Source organism: Hippocampus bargibanti, linkage group LG06 (genome assembly GCF_051943395.1).
Source record: "Hippocampus bargibanti isolate YZ-2025 linkage group LG06, ASM5194339v1, whole genome shotgun sequence".
NCBI lineage: Eukaryota > Metazoa > Chordata > Actinopteri > Syngnathiformes > Syngnathidae > Hippocampus > Hippocampus bargibanti.
Window position 1 is genome coordinate 29,528,099 of NC_142739.1, and position 22,283 is coordinate 29,550,381.

General features: G+C 41.4%; 1 protein-coding gene and 1 long non-coding RNA gene across 5 annotated transcripts; one reads left to right on the plus strand and one right to left on the minus strand.

The window, feature by feature from the left end:
* Window positions 1–1,114: 1,114 nt before the first annotated feature.
* rasip1 (Ras interacting protein 1) lies at window positions 1,115–22,283 on the plus strand. Of its 3 annotated transcripts, none has more exons than XM_088997960.1 (16): window positions 1,115–1,839; window positions 4,205–4,326; window positions 4,395–4,846; window positions 6,865–7,125; window positions 7,185–7,435; window positions 9,845–10,027; window positions 11,769–11,973; window positions 12,322–12,623; window positions 13,666–13,827; window positions 15,631–15,671; window positions 15,865–16,019; window positions 17,716–17,828; window positions 17,922–18,198; window positions 19,476–19,639; window positions 19,706–19,847; window positions 21,772–22,283. In XM_088997960.1, exons 2-16 carry the CDS (start codon window positions 4,205–4,207, stop codon window positions 21,948–21,950), a joined length of 3,009 nt encoding a protein of 1,002 aa, XP_088854086.1. In that variant the 5' UTR covers window positions 1,115–1,839; the 3' UTR covers window positions 21,951–22,283. The 3 variants fall into 3 exon arrangements, with proteins under 3 accessions (XP_088854086.1, XP_088854088.1, XP_088854087.1); XM_088997962.1 differs by having other exon boundaries at window positions 1,118–1,839; window positions 7,188–7,435; XM_088997961.1 differs by lacking the exon at window positions 1,115–1,839 and having other exon boundaries at window positions 1,939–4,326.
* On the minus strand, window positions 4,833–17,767 carry LOC148897176 (uncharacterized). Of its 2 annotated transcripts, XR_016115203.1 has the most exons (4): window positions 17,629–17,767; window positions 15,852–15,972; window positions 7,122–7,302; window positions 4,833–5,434 (listed from the first exon to the last, which is right to left on the minus strand). It is a non-coding gene; the product is annotated as an uncharacterized LOC148897176 (long non-coding RNA). The 2 variants fall into 2 exon arrangements; XR_016115204.1 differs by lacking the exon at window positions 7,122–7,302.

Sequence of the window (22,283 nt, forward strand, 5' to 3'; positions counted from 1 at the left end):
TATGGAATGTATTTATGAGGCTTATATAAGTATGTTTAAGGTTTGTATTAGTAACTTGCATTGGTTTGTACTGAAAAATAAACATTTAATAAAACAAATGCTCTATAAATATATGTACATGTACACCTGGAGACCAGAAAGTAAAGACAGTAATTACAATCGCGCACTAAAATGATGCCACGTCAAAAGCCAAATAATAAAAAATAAAAATGCCTAACTAGGATTGATTGACTGTCTGTGTCTTTGTGTTTTTATATTATCTGTTATTTTGTTCTTGGGACTTCAAGATGGCGACGCGAGAGTGGCTGCCTTGCTAGCAGGTCCTGTATTTTGGTTTTTGTACTTCTTCCTATTCCTTCCCTCTTCCTTTCATTACTTTGCTGCTACGAAATGTAAATTTCTCCAGTGTGAGACTAATAAATACAATACTATACAATACAGTGATACCTTGTTTTACGAACTTAATTGGTTCCCAGAAAGTGTGCGTAAGGTGAAAAGTGTGTATTCCAAACATTAATTTCCAATAGGAAACAATTAAAATGAGAATAATCTGTTCCCATGTCCCCATAAAACGTAATTTTCTACTAAATTAAGCCTTAAAACTACACAAAATATACCTTATTTAATGTATGCACTTCCTAATTTATACCTGTATAGTGCTTTGACAACAGCCACCGCTGTAACAAACAGTCAAACACAAACAAATAGTCAACATAAAGTAAAATAATAAACACAACAGTAACATAAAAACATGGACATTTGTGCAAATGACTTTCCCCTGATGTTTAAGTACAAGCTAAAAAAATATATGTAATAATACTCGCTAGCATTCACTCAACCCGGAAGTAACTCAAAAAGATAAAGAGCTCATAGTAATAATAGCTAATAATAATCACACATTTCATTTATGGGCACCTTTCGAGACTCTCAGGGTTACTTTACAGTTATAGGATAAGTTAGATAGCTAGCTAGATTGATAATGAAATGTATTCTTCTTATTATTATTAGCGAACTATTGGCTAGCTTTCTATCTATTTGAGTTACTTCCGGTTTGAGTGAACGCTGGCGCGTGTGGCTACCGCTGCTCAGCTTATCCTGTGTCTGTAACGTGTCCTTGAGAGTTTTGAAAGACGCTTATAAATGAAATGTATTATTATTATTATACTCAAGGCTAATGTAATCTAATAGCGGCAGTAATGTCTGGTCCGCACCCATAGAACAAATCAGTAACTTTCAAAATAAAAGCATAAAAGTGTCATGATTTATTTTGACTTCATGGTCACAGTGGGGGTACTTTAGCCCGCTCTGGAGAGCCCGGAATGAAGTACAAGTATCCCTCACAATGTGAACCTGCGAAAGAACCGCACCCTGGGACTGGGACTCGTTGTCCTCCTAAATTCACAAGTGTCCACCTCTAATTTTCTGTCACACTTCAGTCACTTTCATAGTCGCTGTTCTTCCTTTTCTCCAGTTCTCAAGTCAGGATATAGGTGTTGTCCATTGCAAAGGAAGGAAATTCTGTCACTCAGAACAATGGGCCTGCTTCTCGGTCCTCTATCTATAGACTCAGACAAGGCCGAGAGAGAAACGGGGAGAGCTCGTCGAAGCCGCAGAGGGAGGAAATTGGAGTTTACAAAAGTTTTTCAGAAGACTCCCAATTCATGGATGGCAGAAAAAGCACGCGTGTCGATGTGTGACGGACAGAAAAATGGAATTTCGTCACGGGGAAAGAAAACGGCTGAGGATTGTTAGGTTGCATTGAACTGCGTATTTGCTCTTTTTGGGGGTACGTAAAAAACAAACAAAAAGAAACTATAGAAGGATCAGAACTTCCTGTGGGTGAGTAGAGAATCATTTTTTTACACCAAATTTTGTGTTTTTTTAATAATAATGATTATTTTAACATGTATTGTCATTACGGTTTCCTCTTAAGGGGCCGTTATGAATTTGGGGAAGCCATTAGAATGTTTCAATCCCCCGTACATATAGAGCACACAACAAATTAATGAATAACTAGTTTTCAATTTTCAATTCAAAAATAATGACTCTTATTGTTGTTTACATTGGACAATTTAACATTTTGGTTCAAGCAAGCATCATAGGATTTCATAAGTTTGATTTGCTTTTGCGGACCGAATAAAATGATGTGGCGGGCCATATTTGGCCCCCGGGCTTTGACTTGGATGGCGGTGGTCTAAAATGAAGAAACGATCCACTAATAAGTATGGATCATTGAAAAAAATGAAGGTGTTCTGGCAAATGAATTTTTGAATGGGATTTGGTAGCAAAGTGACTTTTTCCGAGTACGTAAAAAACAAATAATAATAATAATAATACATTTCATTTACAAGCGCCTTTCCAAACTCTCAACATCACTTTACAGTCACAGGATGTTTTTTTCTGTGGGTGAGCAGTGGCAGCCACCCGCGCCAGCGTTCACTCAACCCAGAAGCCACTCAAACAGATAGAAAGCTAGCTAGCTAATAGATAGCCTATAGATAGCCAGTTAGATATATAACTAACAAATTGATCGGTAATAGATAACAAATAGATAGCCGGCTAGGTAAGGCTTAGATGTTCCTATGGGTGAGTAGCGAATCATTTTTTGACCAAATTTATGTTTTTTTTTTAATTAATAATTGTTATTATTTTAACATATTGTCTTTAAACATGGAGTTTTTAGATTCAGTGTTTTTTTCATTTTAGTCAGAATGGTACTTGAAAATGTCTTTTTTGGCCTAAAATGAAGAAACAATCCACTAGTAAGTATGGATCATAAAAAAAGGAAAGTGTTTTGGCAAATGAAGTTTTTAATGGGAATCAGTAGAAAATGGTGACCAAGTGACATTCCGAGTGGGGAAACGTCTCATCTAGCTGGACCCCAATAAGCCCCCCCAAAAAAGGATGCTTCCTGTTTAAAACGTTGTCTTTTTCCGGGAAATGCATTTGGCTTAATTTGTCCCCGTTTATTTCCACATTGTTGACAACTTACAGTCAGTTCATCCTGTTGACATTATCTTGCCGGTGACATCATGCTATTGTTACATTGTTTCATTTCTGGCAAGCGGGTGACACGCGTCCGTCACGCCGCGTCCGCCGGCAAAGATTGCATATTTATTTTGCAGGGATGAGATTGACAAATGAGCAAAAAGGGGGTTTGCGTGCACACACACACATATGAAATATATACAGTGATACCTTGGCTTACGAACTTAATTGGTTCCCAGACAGAGTGTGTAAGGCGAAGAGTGTGTATCCCAAAAATTAATTTCCCATAGGAAACCATTAAAATGAAAAATAATCCGTTCCCAGTCCCCATAAAACATATTCTACTTTCTAATTTTCTAAGCCTTAAAACTACACAAAATAATAAATGTATAATAAATGTATTATTATTAAAGAAATAAACTGTACTAGATCATAAACTCATTTTATTTACCTTTGTGATGGCCGTTGATGCCTTGATGAAATGGAGTGGCCGGTTTCCTCAGCATTAAACACTTGATGAGGAACGTAGCCTTCTTCTTTCACCGTCTTGACGAATGATCCCTTGTAGGTGCTTTCTCTGCGATCATTTTACCTTGTTCCTCATCAATAGTGTTCTGTTTAGCTGGGTTGATAGCTTTTTGCATCAAGTGTACAGATGGCTTGTGCAGGTTATTTGTGGAGCCTGATTTATGGGATATTTTAACATTGCAGTCCACACTGCCTTTGAACTATCAAAGTTAAAACGAGTCCAAATTTCACTGTTTTCTATCCATTTTCTCACTCTCTCTCTGTCGTCTGCCTCTCTTTAATGTTTAAACCACCTCCCCTCACTGCTGCGTTCTTGACCAATCACGTGGCTTTAACCGAAGACTGGGGGCGGGGAATACAGGACAAAAAAAAGTCGGCTGCCATTTTCTTGTTTAGAGAACGGGCTCGTTCGCGAATGACACATCACTCATTGTGGCGCTCCGTGCGTATCCCGAAAAATAGTTTGTATGCCAAGGTAAAATTTTCATAAATTTAACGTTCGTAAACCAAAAACTTCGTAAGCCAAGGGGTTTGTAAACCGAGGTACATATTTAGTTTAATCTGGTCATTTGTTCTGACAAAGTCACAAATCCACCGATCGGCGGAAAATGCTCATCCCTGTTTTTGTAAGATTTGCTTGTCTTTGAATGTGGCGTCTTTGTCCCCCCCCTGGCCGGCATTTTATTAGATGGAGGGGTCGGGTAGTCCTCGTGTCAGAAGGCTCCATTTCCCAGTCGGTCTTTGGATCAATTCCCCCAGGAAACATTTTGCAAAATTGGGGCGTCGCTGGCCTAGCGCCGTCTCCGTCAAGTGAGTTGAGCGAAGCGTTCGCCGCCGCTTGTTTGTCCAAGTCGTAATTCAAACCCCCCCACTTGCAGGTCGACCACCAGCTCGGACGCGGCCTCCCTCCACGAGGCGCCCTCCGTTCCTTCCTCTTCCCTGTCCAACTCAACCCTCTCGCTGGCTTCCCAAAACCCGTCACCGTCTCCTTCCCCGGCCTTCCTGCGGCCTCGGGCGGCGGCGCCCCAGTCGCGCGCTAAGCGCCTTTCCCACCTTTTCCTGCGGGGGCGCTCCAACAGCGACCGGGATCGGGCGGTGGGGGAGAGGGAGAGGGAGCTATGGGCCCACTCAGCGGCATCCTCCGCTCACCACTACGTACCTCCGAGTTCTTCGACGGCGCCGGGCTTGATCAAGATCTACGGGGACGCGCTCTCCAGCGGCGCTAATTATCGTTCCCTGCTGGCTAACGTTCACTCTACAGCCAGTCAGCTCATCTCTCAGGTCATCACTCGCTACACGGAGAGAGAGCGGGAGGAAACGGACGAAGCAGGTAAAAAAAAATAATATTCCCGCCGGTGTTCCGTTTGGAGCGCAGGAGGGCAAATCCGGCCCTTGAGGGAATCCGGTATCCTGGAAGCCAGGATCGTAAAACAAGACACGACTTGGCCCGCTATTAACGACACTCACTTTTGAGTTGGGTTTGAATCAGAAAGTCGGCCTTTTGAAGTGACTGTGCCATTTGTTTTGGTTTGGAAAAGAAAAACAAAAACCTGGCAACCCGTCAGTCACCTATGACGCGGATCGCTTGTAGTCGCGATAAAGAAAGCGTGATTCATGAATTAAAAAAATACAAATAAACAAATAAACAGCTGAACGGATAAATAAATAGAAGTAACTTCCCGACTTTCGACCAAACGGTCGTAAGTCAAAATGGTCGTAAGTCGAAGTCCATTCAAAATGTTGAATATAGACTCAGTGCTAAATCTGTTTCGCCCTCTCCCCGGCCTTACCCTGGCCTCCTTGCCGGCGCGCAGCCTGCTACCTCGCCCCAAAGCAGAACGAACTGTCTCAAAGAGGCCGCCGCGGCGGTTATGGCGGCCGTGGTCGTAAGTCGCGCCGGTCGTAAGTAGGATGTTACCTGTACATAGAAAAACAAAAAAAGAGATAAATGAATAAATCGATAAATAAATAAATACATAAATTAATTAATTAATAACCAAATTAAAAACATTTTGGAACACAAGTGAAATTTGCAAGTTTGAATCTAGCAAATTTCTGACTTTAAATCTAGCAAATTTGCAAGTTTGAAACTCACAAATTTGCGAGTTTGAATCTAGCAAATTTGTGACTTTAAATCTAGCAAATTTGTGACTTTAAATCTAGAAAATTTGCTTTAAATCTAGCAAATTTGTGACTTTAAATCTAGCAAATTTGTAACTTTAAATCTAGCTAATTTGTGACTTTAAATCTACCAAATTTGTGACTTTAAATCTAGCAAATTTGTAACTTTAAATCTAGCTAATTTGTGACTTTAAATCTACCAAATTTGTGACTTTAAATCTAGCAAATTTGTGATTTTAAATCTAGCAAATTTGTGATTTTAAATCTATAAAATTTGCTTAAAATCTAGCAAACTTGTAACTTTAAATTTAGCTAATTTGTGACTTTAAATCTAGCAAATTTGTGATTTTAAATCTAGCAAATTTGTGACTTTATATCTAGCCAATTTGTGACTTTAAATCTAGCAAATTTGTGACTTTAAATCTAGCAAGTTTGCGACTTTAAATCTAGCAAATTTGTGACTTTAAATCTAGCAAATTTGTGATTTTAAATCTAGCAAATTTGTGATTTTAAATCTATAAAATTTGCTTAAAATCTAGCAAACTTGTAACTTTAAATTTAGCTAATTTGTGACTTTAAATCTAGCAAATTTGTGATTTTAAATCTAGCAAATTTGTGACTTTGAATCTAGCAAATTTGTGACTTTAAATCTAGCAAATTTGCGACTTTAAATCTAGCAAATTTGTGACTTTAAATCTAGCAAATTTGCGATTTTGAAACTTGCAATTGTGCGAGTTAGAAACTTGCAAATTTGTTACTTTAAATTGAGCAAATTTCTGAGTTTGAAACTCGCAAATTTGTGACTTTAAATCTAGCAAATTAGTGATTTTGAAACTTGCAATTTTGCGAGTTTGAAACTTGCAAATTTGTGACTTTAAATCTAGCAAATTTGTGACTTTAAATCGAGCAAATTTCTGAGTTTGAAACTCGCAAATTTGCCACTTTTTTCTTCGAATAATACCCCATCTCTAAAAAAATACATTTCAAGCTGGCCCTAATGCTCTTCCGTAGGAAAGTCATGCAACAAGGATGAAAATACAACATTTTTGGACATGCATTTACATTTTTGAATTCAGTTCACTTCTATTGGTTTCTGTGCATTTTAGGTTCACTCCAAAAATATCCACAACTTTTTTTTGAGACGACTTGACGAGATGGACATTTTTTTCAAAGGTGACTTTGTCCCCAAGCCCCCTCTGACGTCAACCTTTCCCCATGACCTTCCAGTTCTCCAGAAACACATCCCAGAGGACTTCCTCCTGTGTGATGTCATCGGAAAACCCACCCAGCAACCAGATGGAGCCATCAAGTGGGAGACGGAGTGTCGCAGAAACGTGGCCCCGTGGGAGTGCCCCCTGCTGTTAGCGGACATGTGGCGTCCCAAAGACGGATTCGAGCGTCGCTTTGAAATTCGAAGGAAGGACGACTACGAAAGAGAAGAAAAGGAGCGGGAAAAAGAGCGGCAGAGGGACGGCGAGAGCTACCAAGGTACGGCGAGGCGCTATCGCAGACGCCGCCCAGTTCTCATCCTCGGGTCATCTGGGCAGCAGGTGTGCGCTGGAGGCGAAGCAGGATGTCGTCGGGGGGCGCGGCGGAGGAGGCCGAGCGCGGTCACCGCGGAAGGAACTCGGAGCTCAGGAGGAGCATCAGCGACATGAACCTCAGCTTGAGGCGTCGCCAAGGAAACCACGTCACCAACGAGCCGCGCGGGGGCGCCAGTCGCCCCGCCGGCAACGACAACGGCGCCGCGCAGGACAGGAAGAACATTGTTAGCATGATCGTCCCGCAGCAAGGAGAGGTAAAGGGAAAACAACGCGGTCGGAGCTTGATGGAATTCTTTCAGCTGAAAGAGGTCCAAAGTGTGGCACGGGGGCCAAATGCGGCCCGTGGTCAATTTTCATTCGGTCCGCAGCCTCCATCATAAAAATCAATAACATCTGACCCGCTTGCAGAATGAATCCATTGGACAGTAGCGCTGTTAGCTGCGTGTGCCAAGTGCTGCCATCTACAGGCTCAAATTGGAACTGCAAATCAGTAGATGAATAATAATAATAATAATAACACTCTGACGAAGGCGGAAGTAGTCGCCGAAACATGTCAGGTATTTGAACACCTACACTGTCTGTAAAGAATCTGCTTAAAATTAAATTTAATAATAATAACACATTTAATTTATAAGCACCTTTCAAAACTCTCAAGGTCACTTTACAGTCACAGGATAAGTTTTTTGTTGGGTGAGCAGCGGCAGCCACACGCGCCAGCGTTCGCTCAACCTGGAAATAACTCTAATAGATAAAAAGCTATCTAGCTAGCTAATAGATAGCTAATACAGTCAATAGCTAACTAGACAGCTAATACTGTAGATAGCGAGCTAGATAGCCAGCTAGCTAGCTAGATAGCTAAATGATAGCAGGGTGAGTAGCAGCAGCCACACGCGTCAGCGTTCACTCAACACGGAAGTAACTCAAATAGATAGAAAGCGAGCTAGCTAATAGATACAGTAATAATAATACATTTCATTTATAAGCACCTTTCAAAAATTGATAGCAAATAGACAGCCAGTGTTATTTTTATTATTATTATTTGTATTATTATTATTATTATGATGATGATTATTATTAAATCGTCTGGCAGTGAATGACTTAATGACTTAAAACCTTACCTTAAAATGAAGTTAAGTGAATATTGTAATGAAATTCTAATTAAGTTTTCAATGTTAACTTTTCAAAGACACTTTTGATATGCATGTTTCAAATGAACCAAAACACTTGCTTATGATAGTTAAAAATGAAAATAATGAAATGTATTTCAATGAATTGCTCTTATATGTAAAGAACGTCCACCAAAAGTTGCCCTACTAAAGTTTTAACACACCAAATTTGACCCATTTGTAAAAAAGTTTGGACACCACTGCAATGCCCCAAAACGTCCTGTTATTTGTTCCAAGAACCCTTTGTAGAAAATCCAACGGAGAACCAAGCGCAACGGCAGTGTGCAAGGCTTCAAGTGTCCTCCAGGGGGCGTTATTTGTCCTTCTAAGTTTCCCCTGATGACACACAATCCAAATAAGCAACAAAAGCTGGTCAGCACATGCCTATCATGGTTTTTTTAATGCCTCTGATTCACCCCAGATGCAGTTTGTTGGTTCTGGTAGGCTTTTGCTGACATTTCTGTTATCTCACAGTATAAACACGAACTGTTAGCGAAAGTCAGAAACTGGCTGCAAAAGTCATTTCATAATACTAATAATAAAAATAATAATACATTTAATTTCTAAGCGCCTTTCAAAATTCTCAAGGATCACTGCCAGACAAGTGCAAAAATGTGTCCACTCCAGTGCTGGGGTTTTTGTCATTGTCACTCAAATTCCAGGACCTACAGAATACAGGTAACATCCGACTTACGACCAGCTCGACTTACGACCATGACCTCCATTTTTAAAATTTTTATTCCACGCCTGGCACTGCAACCCGCTAGCCAGCCAGCATCTCACTCTCGCACAGAAATCGACCTTGTGATGGCACCATAGGGGCGGAGTTTGCGTGTCATTTAGCCTCTGAGTCTCTATTCAACATTTTGAATGGATTTCGACTTACGACCATTTTGACTTACGACTGTTTGGTCGGAACGGAACTCGGTCGTAAGTCGGATGTTACCTGTATTGAGTTTTAGGACTACATAAACATTTAAGGCAGCATAAGAAACCTTCGACTCTGTTTTTCATCCGAAAAAAAGAATTAATTCCTAAATGATATGGGTCTGGACTTATATGAGCTTGAAATGAAGGTGGCTGTCCAAAATATAATGCAATTCATACATGTTGATTTATATAGCGCTTTAATAATAGCTGAAGCTGGAACAAAGCGCTAACATGGAGAAAAGGGAAATGCTGCCCACTTATGGAAGGGAAAAAACATGGCCAGAGGTCTGACCAGTGTTTTATCGGCACCCCAGAAAGAAAAACCAAAACAAAAAAAAATATGGGATTGGCACTCTATGACATATTCTCAAAAAACATAGCGTGGAGTCTATGTGGAGAATATATGGTACTGCGACGTTGACCGTCTGATGAGTTCAGATGTTCGGGTAGGCTTTTCCTGACATGTTTATTTTCTGGCGGAAGCCTCAATGATTTCGGGTCAACGTGGAACTGTTTATAAATCAGTCCTCCATGACTAAAGACTAACAGATTTTTTTTTGGGTGTAGGGGGGTCAACATATTCAGATCAGAGCATCCAAAGCGGAAGCAAAAGTGGGATGGACTCACCAACCGCCCGAGGACGAGAAGGACTACTCCAACTGCGACCTGGAGACCATGTCCCAAAGTTTAATCCTTCCGCCGACGGACCGGCCCTACTTCCTCCTGCTGCAGGGTTACGACCACAGCAAGGCAAGACACACTCGCAGATGCTATCAGTTGCGCTCCAAAACGCAAGATTTAAGATTCAAGAGGTTTAAGATTCCCTAAAAAAACTTTCCCAAATTCCCAAAGATTCCTAAATCCCCAGAGTCCAAAATTCCCAGTCTCAAATTCCCAACTTTAAGATTCCCCCCAAAAAAACTTGAAGATTCCCAAAACATTCCCAAATTCCCAAAGATTCCAAAATTCCCAAAGTCTCAAATTTGCACAATTTCCCAAATTGCCAAATTTAAGATCCCCCCCAAAACTTTAAAATTCCCAAAACATTCCCAAATTCCCAGAGTCCGAAATTCCCAACTTTAAGATTCCCCCCAAAATTTAATATTCCCAAAAAAACTTGCAGATGCCCAAAACTTTAAGATTCCCAAAACATTCCCAAATATTCCCAGAGTCCCATAGATTTCCAAAAATTCCCAAATTCCCAACTCTAAGATTGCCCCAAAAAAACTCTAAGATTCCCCCAAAAAACTTTAAGATTCCCAAAACATTCCCAAATATTCCCAGAGTCCCGTAGATTTCCAAAAATTCCCAAATTCCCAACTCTAAGATTCCCCCAAAAAACTTTAAGATTCCCAAAACATTCCCAAATATTCCCAGAGTCCCATAGATTTCCAAAAATTCCCAAATTCCCAACTCTAAGATTCCCCCAAAAAACTCTAAGATTCCCCCAAAAAACTTTAAGATTCCCAAAACATTCCCAAATATTCCCAGAGTCCCATAGATTTCCAAAAATTCCCAAATTCCCAACTCTAAGATTCCCCCAAAAAACTCTAAGATTCCCCCAAAAAACTTTAAGATTCCCAAAACATTCCCAAATATTCCCAGAGTCCCATAGATTTCAAAAAATTCCCAAATTCCCAACTCTAAGATTCCCCCAAAAAAACTTTAAGATTCCCAAAACATTCCCAGAGTCCCATAGATTTCCAAAAATTCCCAACTCTAAGATTCCCGCAAAAAACTCTAAGATTCCCCCAAAAACTTTAAGATTCCCAAAACATTCCCAAATATTCCCAGAGTCCCATAGATTTCCAAAAATTCCCAACTCTAAGATTCCCCCCAAAAACTTTAAGATTCCCAAAACATTCCCAAATATTCCCAGAGTCCCATAGATTTCCAAAAATTCCCAAATTCCCAACTCTAAGATTCCCCCAAAAAACTCTAAGATTCCCCCAAAAAACTTTAAGATTCCCAAAGCTTCCCAATTCCCCAAAATTCCAGACGATTCCCATATTCACAAAGCTTTAAGATCCCCAAAACATTCCCAAATCCCCCAGATTCCCAACTTTAAGATTCCCTCAAAACTTTAAAATTCCCCCAAAAACTTTAAGATTCCCAAAACGCGCTGCAAAACACGGCAATGGCAAGACACGCTGGCAGATGCTATCAGTGGCGCTCCAAAACACCCACGTCACCTGGGACGAACCTGCGACGCAGCTCATGACATCATACCCGCACGCTGTTCATCGCCGCGTGCCATCTGCCTTTCCAACATCTGGCGACGAGCACAACACACACTCCCGCATCACTTCATGGGCCACAATGACCTCACACAGGTCCTCTTTGTCGCCAACTGCGACACACTTTGTATCATGTCAACTACCTCTTGTGTTCTGTAATCTGATGGAGGTTCTCCGTAAACCGTCCGGACCCCCCAGGTGGCATCCCTTCACCCCCCCCCCTTTTTTTTTTTAAATGTGTTTTTTTCCTTTAGGATTTTGTTTTGTACATCATGGCGGGACACACGCACGTGTTTGGGAGAAAGGCCACGACGAGGGAGCGCGAGAAGGACAAAGAAAGAGAGAGGAAGGGGAAGAAGCCGTTGAAGGTGGACACCTTCCTGTCCGCCCCGGACCTCCTGGTCCGACATTTACTCGTGAGGAGGGATTCGGCGGTTCCCGAGACACCCGCCGGGCGAGGTAGACGCCGACAACAGAGTGGACAGGCGACTAGTGGTGCTACAGCTAAATAACTATCTAGCTGGCTAGCTATTAGCTATCTAGGTGGCTAGATATCTAGCTAGCTATCTGTTGGCTATCTATTATATTATCTACTAGCAGGCTAGTTAGCTTTCTATCTATGAACTTTCGAGTTGCGTGAACGCTGGCGCGTGTGGCTGCCGCTGCTCACCCACAGAAAAACTTAAAGTGACCTTGATAGTTTTGAAAGGCGCTTATGAATGAAATGTATTATTATTATTATTATTATTATCCCTATCGATTCATTTTTGATGCAAGATGGCGTATTCGGCTCTCATCTTCTTCCAGCCCTGATGCGACCTTTCCGGGGGGGTGCCGTCACGCACAACGGCGTGGCCCTCTACAGGGAGACCCTCCTGAAACCCGGTGACGTTATCGGACTCGGGGACCACTTCCTCTTTTTGTACCGCGACCCCCGCGTGACCCCGCCTCTCCCGTTGGCGCTAACGCTGCCCTGGCACCCTGACGCCTCGCACCCCCCCTGCTGTTCCTCGGCCTCGGCGGACAAGCAGGAGGCGCTCAGGCACTACCTGGGATCCACCGAGTCCGCGCTTAGGTTCCATCCTCGGCATGCGGATGCTTTGCTGCAGGTGAGGCGGGAATAGGAACGGCGCCAGGGCACCGGCGATTGCTGTTGATTTGCTAAAAAAAATGTCGGGAACATAAAGCGATGATCGCTAGCGACAATCTGAACCGCCATTTTGCCAAATAAATACAGCGATACCTCGGTTTATGAACCCCTTGGCTTACGAACTTTTCGGTTTACGAACGTTAAATTTATGAAAATTTGACCTTGGCATATCAACTATTTTTCGGGATACACACGGAGCGCCACAATGAGTGATATGTCGTTCGCGAAGCCCGTTCTCCTAACAAGAAAATGGCAGCCGACTGTTTTTGTCCTGTATTCCCCGCCCCCAATATTCGGTTAAAGCCACGTGATTGGTCAAGAACGCAGCAGTGAGGGGAGGTGGTTTAAACATTAAAGAGACAGGCAGACGACAGAGAGAGAGTGAGAAAATGGATAGAAAACAGTGAAATTTGGACTCGTTTCAAATTTGATAGTTCAAAGGCAGAGTGTAGACTGCAAGGTTAAAATTCCCATCAATAAGGCTCCACAAATAATCCGCACAAGCCATCTGTACACTCGATGCAAAATGCTATCAACCAAGCTACACAGAACACAATTGATGAGGAACAAGGTAAAATGATCGCAGAGAAAGTACCTACAAGCGATCATTCGTCAAGATGGTGAAAGAAGGTTACGTTCCTCATCAAGTGTTTAATGCTGATGAAACCGACCACTCCATTCCACCAAGCCATCAACAACCATCAAAAAGGTCAATAATTATTATTTCTTTAATTATAATACCATAGCGCATTTATTATAGCACATTTATTATACATAAAATAAGGTATATTTTGTGTAGTTTTAAGGCTTAAAAATTAGAAAGTAGAAAATTATATTTTATGGGGACCTGGGAACGGATTATTCTCATTTAATGGTTTCCTATGGGAAATTAATGTTTGGGATACACACTTTTTGCCTTACACACTCTGTCTGGGAACCAATTAAGTTCGTAAGCCAAGGTATCACTGTATTCAAAATTGCTTTTCTCACTGGTTGATTAGGAAATACTATCGAAAAACTCCTCGCCGGATTCCGGAGGAGGGCCTTTGGCGCCGGCGTACCTGCTGTCAATCATGATCGACCACGCAGCCAAGCGCCTCGAACCTGCGCTCACGCCGCAGATTTTACTCAAGACGGCTAACCAGATCAAAGACATCGTCTGGGTAAGTCACATTCAATGGTCGGCGAATTCCATTGGCCTGGGGGAATAGCGTTTACTCCCACAGCGGCGCAGGCGACCATTTTTAATCTCACTCGTGGTGGAAAGTAATAATAATAAAACATTTCATTTATAAGCGACTTTCAAAGACACTTTACAGGCACAGATATGTTTTTTTTCTGCGAGTGATCAGTGGTAGCCAGAACTCGACTCGTGCACACTGTAGAGTGCATATTATGCTAAGCTACATGCCGTTTATTTATTTTTTTGTTCTACATTTTATTCTGTTTCTGAGGCAATTTCAGTCTCCGTGTATTGCCATGTCAATCAGATCTCAAATTAAGTTTGTTTTGTCTTGTCACGTTTCACTCATGGTTTTGTTTGCTACTTTGGACCTTTCTGTTCTGATTGACTTATGTTGTTTGAGATTTTGTTGCTGCTGATGTTATTTCATACAATTTGTCAAATAATAATAATAATAATAATAATAATAATAATAATACATTTCATTTATAAGTGCCTTTCAAAACTCTCAAGGTCACTTTACAGTCACAGGATAAGTTTTTCTGTGGGTGAGTAGCGGCAGCCACACACGCCAGCGTTCACTCAACCCGGAAGTTAATAGATAGAAAGCTAACTAGCCAGCTAGTAGATAGTTAATAGATACAAAACAGATAGCTAGCTACATAGTGAGCCACCTATATAGCTCTATAGCTAATAGATAGCTAGCTAGTTAGCTAATACACTTAATGTCACTATTAAATACACAGATAGAAAGCGAACTAGTCAGCTAGTAAATAGCTAATAGCGAGCCAAAAGATAGCTAGCTAGATAGATATCCACCTAGGTAGCTCTATAGCTAATAGCTAGCTAGATATTTAGTTAGCTAATAGGCTCAATGTCATTAAATACACAGATAGAAAGCGAACTAGCCAGCTAGTCGATAGATAATAGTTAGCAAACAGATAGCTAGCCACCAGTGGCTTTGAACTCGCCATGAGCTAAAGCGTTCGTAACCCAAGGTATCACTGTATTCATATTTTTTATAATAATAATAATAATAATAATAATAATACATTTGATCTGTAAGCGCCTTTGAAAACTCAAGGTCACTTTACAGTCACAGGATGAGTTTTTCTGTGGGTGAGTAGCGGCAGCTACACGCGCCAGCGTTCACTCAACTCGCAAGTAACTCAAATAGATAGTAAGCTAGCTAGCTCGCGAATAGATAACTAATAGCTAGAGAATAGATAGCTAATACAGTGATACCTTGGCCCACAAACACAACCGGCTCCCAGACAGAGTGTGCAAGACGAAGTGTGCATCCCAAACACCAATACCCAATAGGAAACCACCAAAACGAGAACAATCCGTTCCCAGGTCCCCACAAAACACACCCGACTCAATAAATGTGCCATGGTTCGTCCCCATAGTCCTCTGATTGGTCGGTCAGAGCAAAATTTGGTTCAACCGACGACATTGAGCATGATCGTTTTTTTTGGTAAGGCAAAAAACACGTCTCGTTTTTTTTATGATTATTTATTTATTTTGCAGTCGTGAAAGGAAAGCGGGTATTTTCAGTCAGTGCCCAGCGAGAGGTTGATCAAGACAGATGCAGACGTGTCATTGCCAATTAGTAAATTATGGAGAAGAGCAATGATAGAGCTGATGTCACTCCCTCACGTTGCTGGAAAATGTGCTGTCATGGTGCCCGAGCCGACTCCTGCCGCCCGACGTTTTCACCACCTCCGCACTAAGCCTGAGATGTCCCCCCCCCCTCCCCTTCTGTCTCCAAATCTCTTTACAGGATAACATTAAGGAATTTGGGGATAAGCATCCCACGCAAAAGTAAGTTTTTTTGCTTTGCTGAGTGGTCTCCGTGGGCTGTTATGACCACGCTACATTTTTGTGGTGCGATGATAGCAAGTTGCCAAAAATAAGTGGAGTAAAAATAACCCTGACCTTGTGTGTTATTTACTCAAGATGTCCAGTTACACAAATTATGTAAGAAACTCATTTTGGTATTACCTGTTATATCCAGTTCCGGTGAGCCAGAAAGCGAGATTAGCGCGGCTAACGTCCAGAAGTTGTCGTCGGACCTGAGGCCGCTGATGTTCTGGATGTCCAACGCCACCGAGCTCCTCAACTTCTTTCAGGTTAAAGTGGAGAACATGGAGAAAGAATGGGAATTTGAAGGTGAGAAGCGAGAGAAAACAAAAATCGGGTGGTCATCATACGAGCATCCGGTGAAGCGGATGAGGGGGTGCGCACTTTTGCAACCACTTGACTTCACTGTTTTCTCGAAAATACATACATGCATTTGTCGTACAGGTCATTACACAAAGTTACATTACATACATACATAATACATTACATAAAGGTACATAAAGTTGTGAAATGACAGTCAAACCTGGGTTTTCGACCATAATCCGTTCCAGAAACCTGTTTGAAAACCGGTTTGGTCGAAAATCTAAACATTTCCCATTAGAATCAATGTCTGCTTTTTTTTCTTTTTCTTTTTTTATCGTGATTGAACAATAAAACCACACGTCAGTCACGATGAGATGCGACATGAGGAAGTGACATATAAGGAAATGGTGGCGAGTCAAGTGGTGCATTCAAGTGCGCTCAGTTTGGTCGAGTACCCATTTTCGGTTGTAAACCGAAGCATAAAAAAAAGCAAAATTTTTATTGACAACCGAATTGGTCGAGAATTGAGACGTTCGGAAAACCCAAGTTTGACTTTATCTTGTCAAACTTTGTCAAAATATTCAGTACTTTGTGCACAACTTGCTGTCACCACCATTCCCAAATTTATCCGGGTATTGAAAACCAAGACGTGGAGCGCCATTCCCGAATTTGTTTGGGTTTTGGTTTTTACTGCGCGAGATGCCCATAAAGCGCTGGTCAGACCTCTGGCTATATTTTTACCCTACCACGACGGGGGCAGCATTTGCCTTTTGTACAGCCGCCCATATTTCAAGCTCATATAACTCCAGACCCATATCATTTAGGAATTAACTCTTTTTTTCCGATGTAAGTAGAGAGTCTAAGGTTTCTTACGCTGCAGTGAATGCTTATGTAGTTCTACAACTCGATATGTATTTATTGCATTGTATTTTGAACATCTGCCCTCATTTCAAGCTCATATAACTCCAAACCCATGTCATTTAGGAATTAACTCTTTTTTCCGATGTAAGTAGAGAGTCTAAGGTTTCTTACGCTGGATTGAATGTTTATGTAGTGCTAAAACTCAACCAATATGTCTTTATTGCATTTTATTTTGGACATCTGCCCCCTCATTTCAAGCTCATATAACTCCAAACCCATATCATTTAGGAATTAACTTTTTTTCTGCTGAAACAAGAAAATCTAAGGTTTTTAACGCTGGATTGAATGTATATGTACTCCTAAAACTCAACTAATATGTATGTACTGCATTGTATTTTGGACATCTGCCCTCATTTCAAGCTCATATAACTCCAAACCCATATCATTTAGGAATTAACTCTTTTTTTCTGATGAAACAGGAAAGTGTAAGGTTTTTAACGCTGGGTTAAATTGTCTGGCAGTGAATGAGTTAATATGCAAGACCACAAAAACTTCACATATGACTTTGTATATGCCCCGTGTGACCCTTTTCACACGTCTGTTTGTCATTAGGCCTCACACATTTATTCAAACGATCGATCACTTGTCAAAAAAGAGTCAACGTCGGCAAAACCCGCCCGAAAATGAAAATGTCATGCGTTTGTACTCCAATCGGATGATTGACAGCAATTAGCAAAGCAATTTTTTTTTTTACCAACGTCACACCCGTCGCTGAGGTCATGATGATCTCAGGGGGCAAAAGCGTAGTCCTCCTTTTTTGACTCCGTCGTTCATCAAACAGCCCCGGGAGATCCGCTGTTGACGGCCGACATGGACACGTGCTCAGAAGCTCTTGCGCAACTCGATGAGGTCATCATGCACACCTTCCAGCAGTGCGTCTATCATCTCACAAAGGTAAAAAAAAAACAACAAATAAAAAATGTCACCCCCACCGTTGACGTTAAACATCCACCCGGTGTTTAAATAAGCCCGTTTTCTGTCCGCAAGACCCTCTACTCGCTTCTCCCCGCCCTGCTGGACACCAACCCATTCTCCATTGAGGAGAAGGAGGCGGCGGCGGGCGCCGAGGGTGAGGCTAAAGGAGACCAGGAAGTGGACGACGTGTCCGCCCTGCCGCCCAAAGTGGCCGGATTGGTGGAAGTGTATCGTTCTTCTCTGGTGCTCTCCCGGGAAGCTCGCCTTTCGCCGCCGCTCACCTCCCAAACGTTCGGCTACCTCTTCTTTTTCACCAACACCTCTTTGCTCAACACCTTGTTGGAGAGAGGTGAGATGTCGACCATCGTAGCGGCTAACGAGCTAACGTTGACCTTTGACCAAATTTGTCAATTTTGGAAACTGGGTACGGGATGACGATTGAATAGAAAAATATTAGCTAGCTATTCGCTACCTACTAGCTGTCTATTTGCTGGCTAATAGCTATCTATTTGCTGGCTATTGGCTATATATTCTCTAGCTATTAGCTATATATTCAAAGTGACCTTTAAAGTTTTGAAAGGCGCTTATAAGTGAAATGTATTATTATTATATTCACTAGCTACTAGCTATCTATTCGCTAGGTATTAGCTATCTATTTGCGAGCTACTAGCTATCTTTTCACTAGCTTGCTATCTATTTGAGTTACTTCCGGGTGAAGTGAACGCTGCCGCTGCCCACCCACAGTAAAAAAAACTTATCCTGTGACTGTAAAGCACAGGTGTCAAAGTCAAGGCCCGCGGGCCAAATCCGGCCCGCCACATCATTTTTTCGGCCCGCGAAAGCAAATCAAACTTGTTAAATTCCATGATGATTGCTAAAATCTGAGCCAAAATTTCAGATTTTTGGATGTCAACCACAATAAAAGTCATTATACTTGACTTCAGATTTGAAAACGAGTTATTCATTAATTTGCTGTGTGCTCTATATGTAATATTTGAAGGGATTTAAACATTCTAATGGGTTCCCCAAATTCATAACAGCCCTCGAGAGGAAACCATAACTACAATGTGGCCCGCGGCAAAAAATGACTTTGACACCCCTGCTGTAAAGTGACCTTGAGAGTTTTGAAAGGCGCTTAGAAATCAAATGTATTATTATTATTATTATTATTATTATTATTATTATTAAGATATGAATACAGTGATACACATCAGCGAGAAAGCACGGCAACTTCCCTCGGATATCATCAAGAGGCAACTACATCAACCACCATCACAAAGATAAATAAAACGACTTTATTATGCAGTACAGTTTATTTATTTAATTACAATACAATCGCACATTTATTCTACATAAAATAAGGTATATTTTGTGTAGTTTTGAGGCTTATTTAGGAGAAAATATTTTATGGGGACCTGGGAACGGATTATTCTCATTTTTAATGGTTTCTTATGGGAAATAAATGTTTGGCAGATGTACTTTTTGTGTTACACATAATTTCTTGGAACCAAAAATTCGTAAGCTGAGGTATCACTGTATTCACAAATGTAGTCATTTCCATGGTTTGACTGAAAATGGATACGATCCCCAAAAAATCCTGTTGTGCGTGTTTTTTGTTCCTCAAAGACGCATTGTTTTCTTGGTCCCGAGCCGTGCAAATCCGTACAAACTTGGACCTGGTCCTGGACTGGCTCCAAGGGGCAGGTCTTGGCGACATCGCCTCCGAGTTCATGAAGAAGCTGTCAGTCATCGTCAACTTTTTATGTATTCCAAAGACTCGTTTGATTCAGGTAAAATTATTCTGCATTTTCTGCCCGATCGGACTTGGGAATGTTATGCTTTTTTTTCTCTTTTAGTCCTCCTGGAAGAGTTTACAAGAGGATCACGCCTTGCTAAGCCCTGCCCAACTGCATCATCTTCTCACTCATTATAAACTGGGACCAAGCAGAGCCCCTTCGGCCTCGTGGGCGCCCCCGCCTGGCACGGTGCTGAGTGGAGGTAATACATTTCATACTTACAATAACATCTTGGCCCAAAAAAAAAAGAGCACAACATGTCCAATCTGACGACAATTGATTCTATTTATAGTAGGAAAGGGCCATGTTGGCTATCTGGCTATATATTAGCTATCCATTAGCTAGCTGGCTAGCTATAAGCTGTCTAGCTGGCTGGCTGTTGGCTATCTGGCTATCTATTAGCTATTTATGAGCTATCCATTAGCTAGCTATTAGCTGTCTAGCTGGCTGGCTCTAAGCTGTCTAGCTGTTGGCTATGTATTAGCTATTTATTAGCTATTCACTAGCTAGCTGGCTGGCTGTAAGCTCTCTAGCTGTTGGCTATCTGGCTATGTATTAGCCAATTATTAGCTATCCATTACCTAGCTGGATAGCTATTAGCTACCCTAGCTGGCTGGCTCTAAGCTGTCTAGCTGTTGGCCATCTGGCTATCCATTCGCTATTTATAAGCTAGCTATCTAGCTTTCTATCTATTTAAGTTACTTCGGGGTTGAGTGAACGCTGGAGTATGTGGCTCCCGCTGCTCACCCACAGAAAAACACATCCTGTGACTGTAAAGTGACCTTGAGAGTTTTGAAAGGCGCTTAGAAATGAAATGGATTATTATTATTATTTCCAGCGAGGACTTTGTGATTTTTTTTATGTTATGTTTTCAGACATTCTGTGATTTGAAATAACTCCAAATGCCGCGATAGTCATGCCAACACGTTCAAAATAAGGGTATGAAAAGTCAGGCTTACCATGCTGGCTGGCATATCATGGCGACTGGGCTTGGTTCTCATTGAGTTGATTCCATATTTTTAGTATATTTCCTGATAATGTCGATTAAATGTAGCCTTGTTTTCCTGAGAAGTCATAAACTCCTCTTCTATCTCTTGGTTGGGCTTTTTATTCGCCAAGAAAGGTTCGAAAGACGTTTGTTTTTCACTCATTATGCTAGCTTTACTCCCGGGATTCACTTGAGCGGTAACTTGTCACGTGACCGAGAACCGCGATTTGAGCGGCGTCAAGCGTGACATAGTGGAAACGGATATATGGTAGAATCCGGTATTATTTCAAAATAAAAGATTTTCAGATTCCAGAATGAACAAAACGGAAGTAAATACAAGTTCTGTTCGTCACCGGTACCGATAGACCCACGGACCGGTGCAATGACTGTACTATATACATACAATACAATACATATTTATTTATATCGCGCTTTAACAACAGCTGAAGTTGTAACAAAGCGCTTAACATTGACAGCGATCATAAGCTATCATATCACTGCTATCAAAAGTCTCCTTACCTGATTTATATACAGCTTATTGAAATTTATTTTGCAACAGAAACAGATTTTGATCTTTGGTTTAATTCAATGCATATTGTATCATATTTGATTTAAAAAAATATATATCACGGAGTTGGCCCCTTGTCCCCAAATAATAATACATTTAATTTATGCACAAAACTCTCAAGGTCATTTTACAGTCACGGGATCAGTTTTTCTGTGGGTGAGCAGTGGCAGCCACACACGCCAGCGTTCACTCAACCCGGAATAACTCAAATAGATAGAAAGTTAGCTAGCTAGGTAGCTAATAGATAACTAATCGATAGCTAGCTAGCTCGTTAGATAGCAAGAAAAACAAGGTTTCACTGTTTTATATCCTTGACAATCTCACCATGTTTTTGTGGTTCAGTAGCAAAGGAGCCCAGTAGACATAAGTGCTGCCTCAAAACATTTTGTGATAAGAAGAGTAAGTAGTTCAAGTTTTCTTTTGCAAATAATTTTATGCGAAGGTCAATCGTGAGGTGTGCCATTGTAATTTATTCACGATCGTCCAGTTCAATCGCGTTCAGCCGCATGGCCTTTGAAACATATACAAGTACCAAGTTTGTGATTCCTTTCCCACTTGCTAACATTTCAGACATATTTGAGAGCTTCCTGGACCACCCTCCTCTCATCCTACCAAACGAGACCCCTCGGCTTGACCTCTCCCAGCCGGTCCCCAGCTCGGATCTCCAAAAGGAAGTGACCCGCCTTCGCACCTTCTTGTGGGGGCTGGACCAGGATGAACTTCCCGCCAATCAGAGGACTCGGCTGTGAGCCGCCCAGGGTTGACATTTCCGGACGTCACATCGAATAGAAACCAACAAACTTCACAACGTTCACATATTGCTTCTTGTAATCGTTTTTTTTCCCCCAAGTACTGTAAGAGGACGACGGTGTTATTTTGATTCCCCAAATGTACCTTAGGGCCTTCGGAGCAAAGCTTTAAATGTCTGTTTCACATTTATGTATCAAGAAAAACTAGTGGTTTGTAACACGTCTGTGTAAGCTCTCAGTCGTACAGGAGTGGTCCATCGATGAGAAGGTTTCTTCAGCCGTCATCTGTACGTTTTTGAAGGTGTCGGATGTTTCGCTTCCTATCCAAGAGGC

What these genes read in the sequence shown, in the direction of transcription:
- rasip1 (XM_088997960.1), top strand. Translation starts at nt 4,205, where the DNA reads ATGGAGGGGTCGGGTAGTCCTCGTGTCAGAAGGCTCCATTTCCCAGTC. An exon ending in GGACGGCGAGAGCTACCAAG is followed by an intron (nt 7,126 to 7,184) that starts GTACGGCGAGGC and finishes TCATCTGGGCAG; the next exon opens with CAGGTGTGCGCTGGAGGCGA. An exon ending in AGATCAAAGACATCGTCTGG is followed by an intron (nt 13,828 to 15,630) that starts GTAAGTCACATT and finishes ATCTCTTTACAG; the next exon opens with GATAACATTAAGGAATTTGG.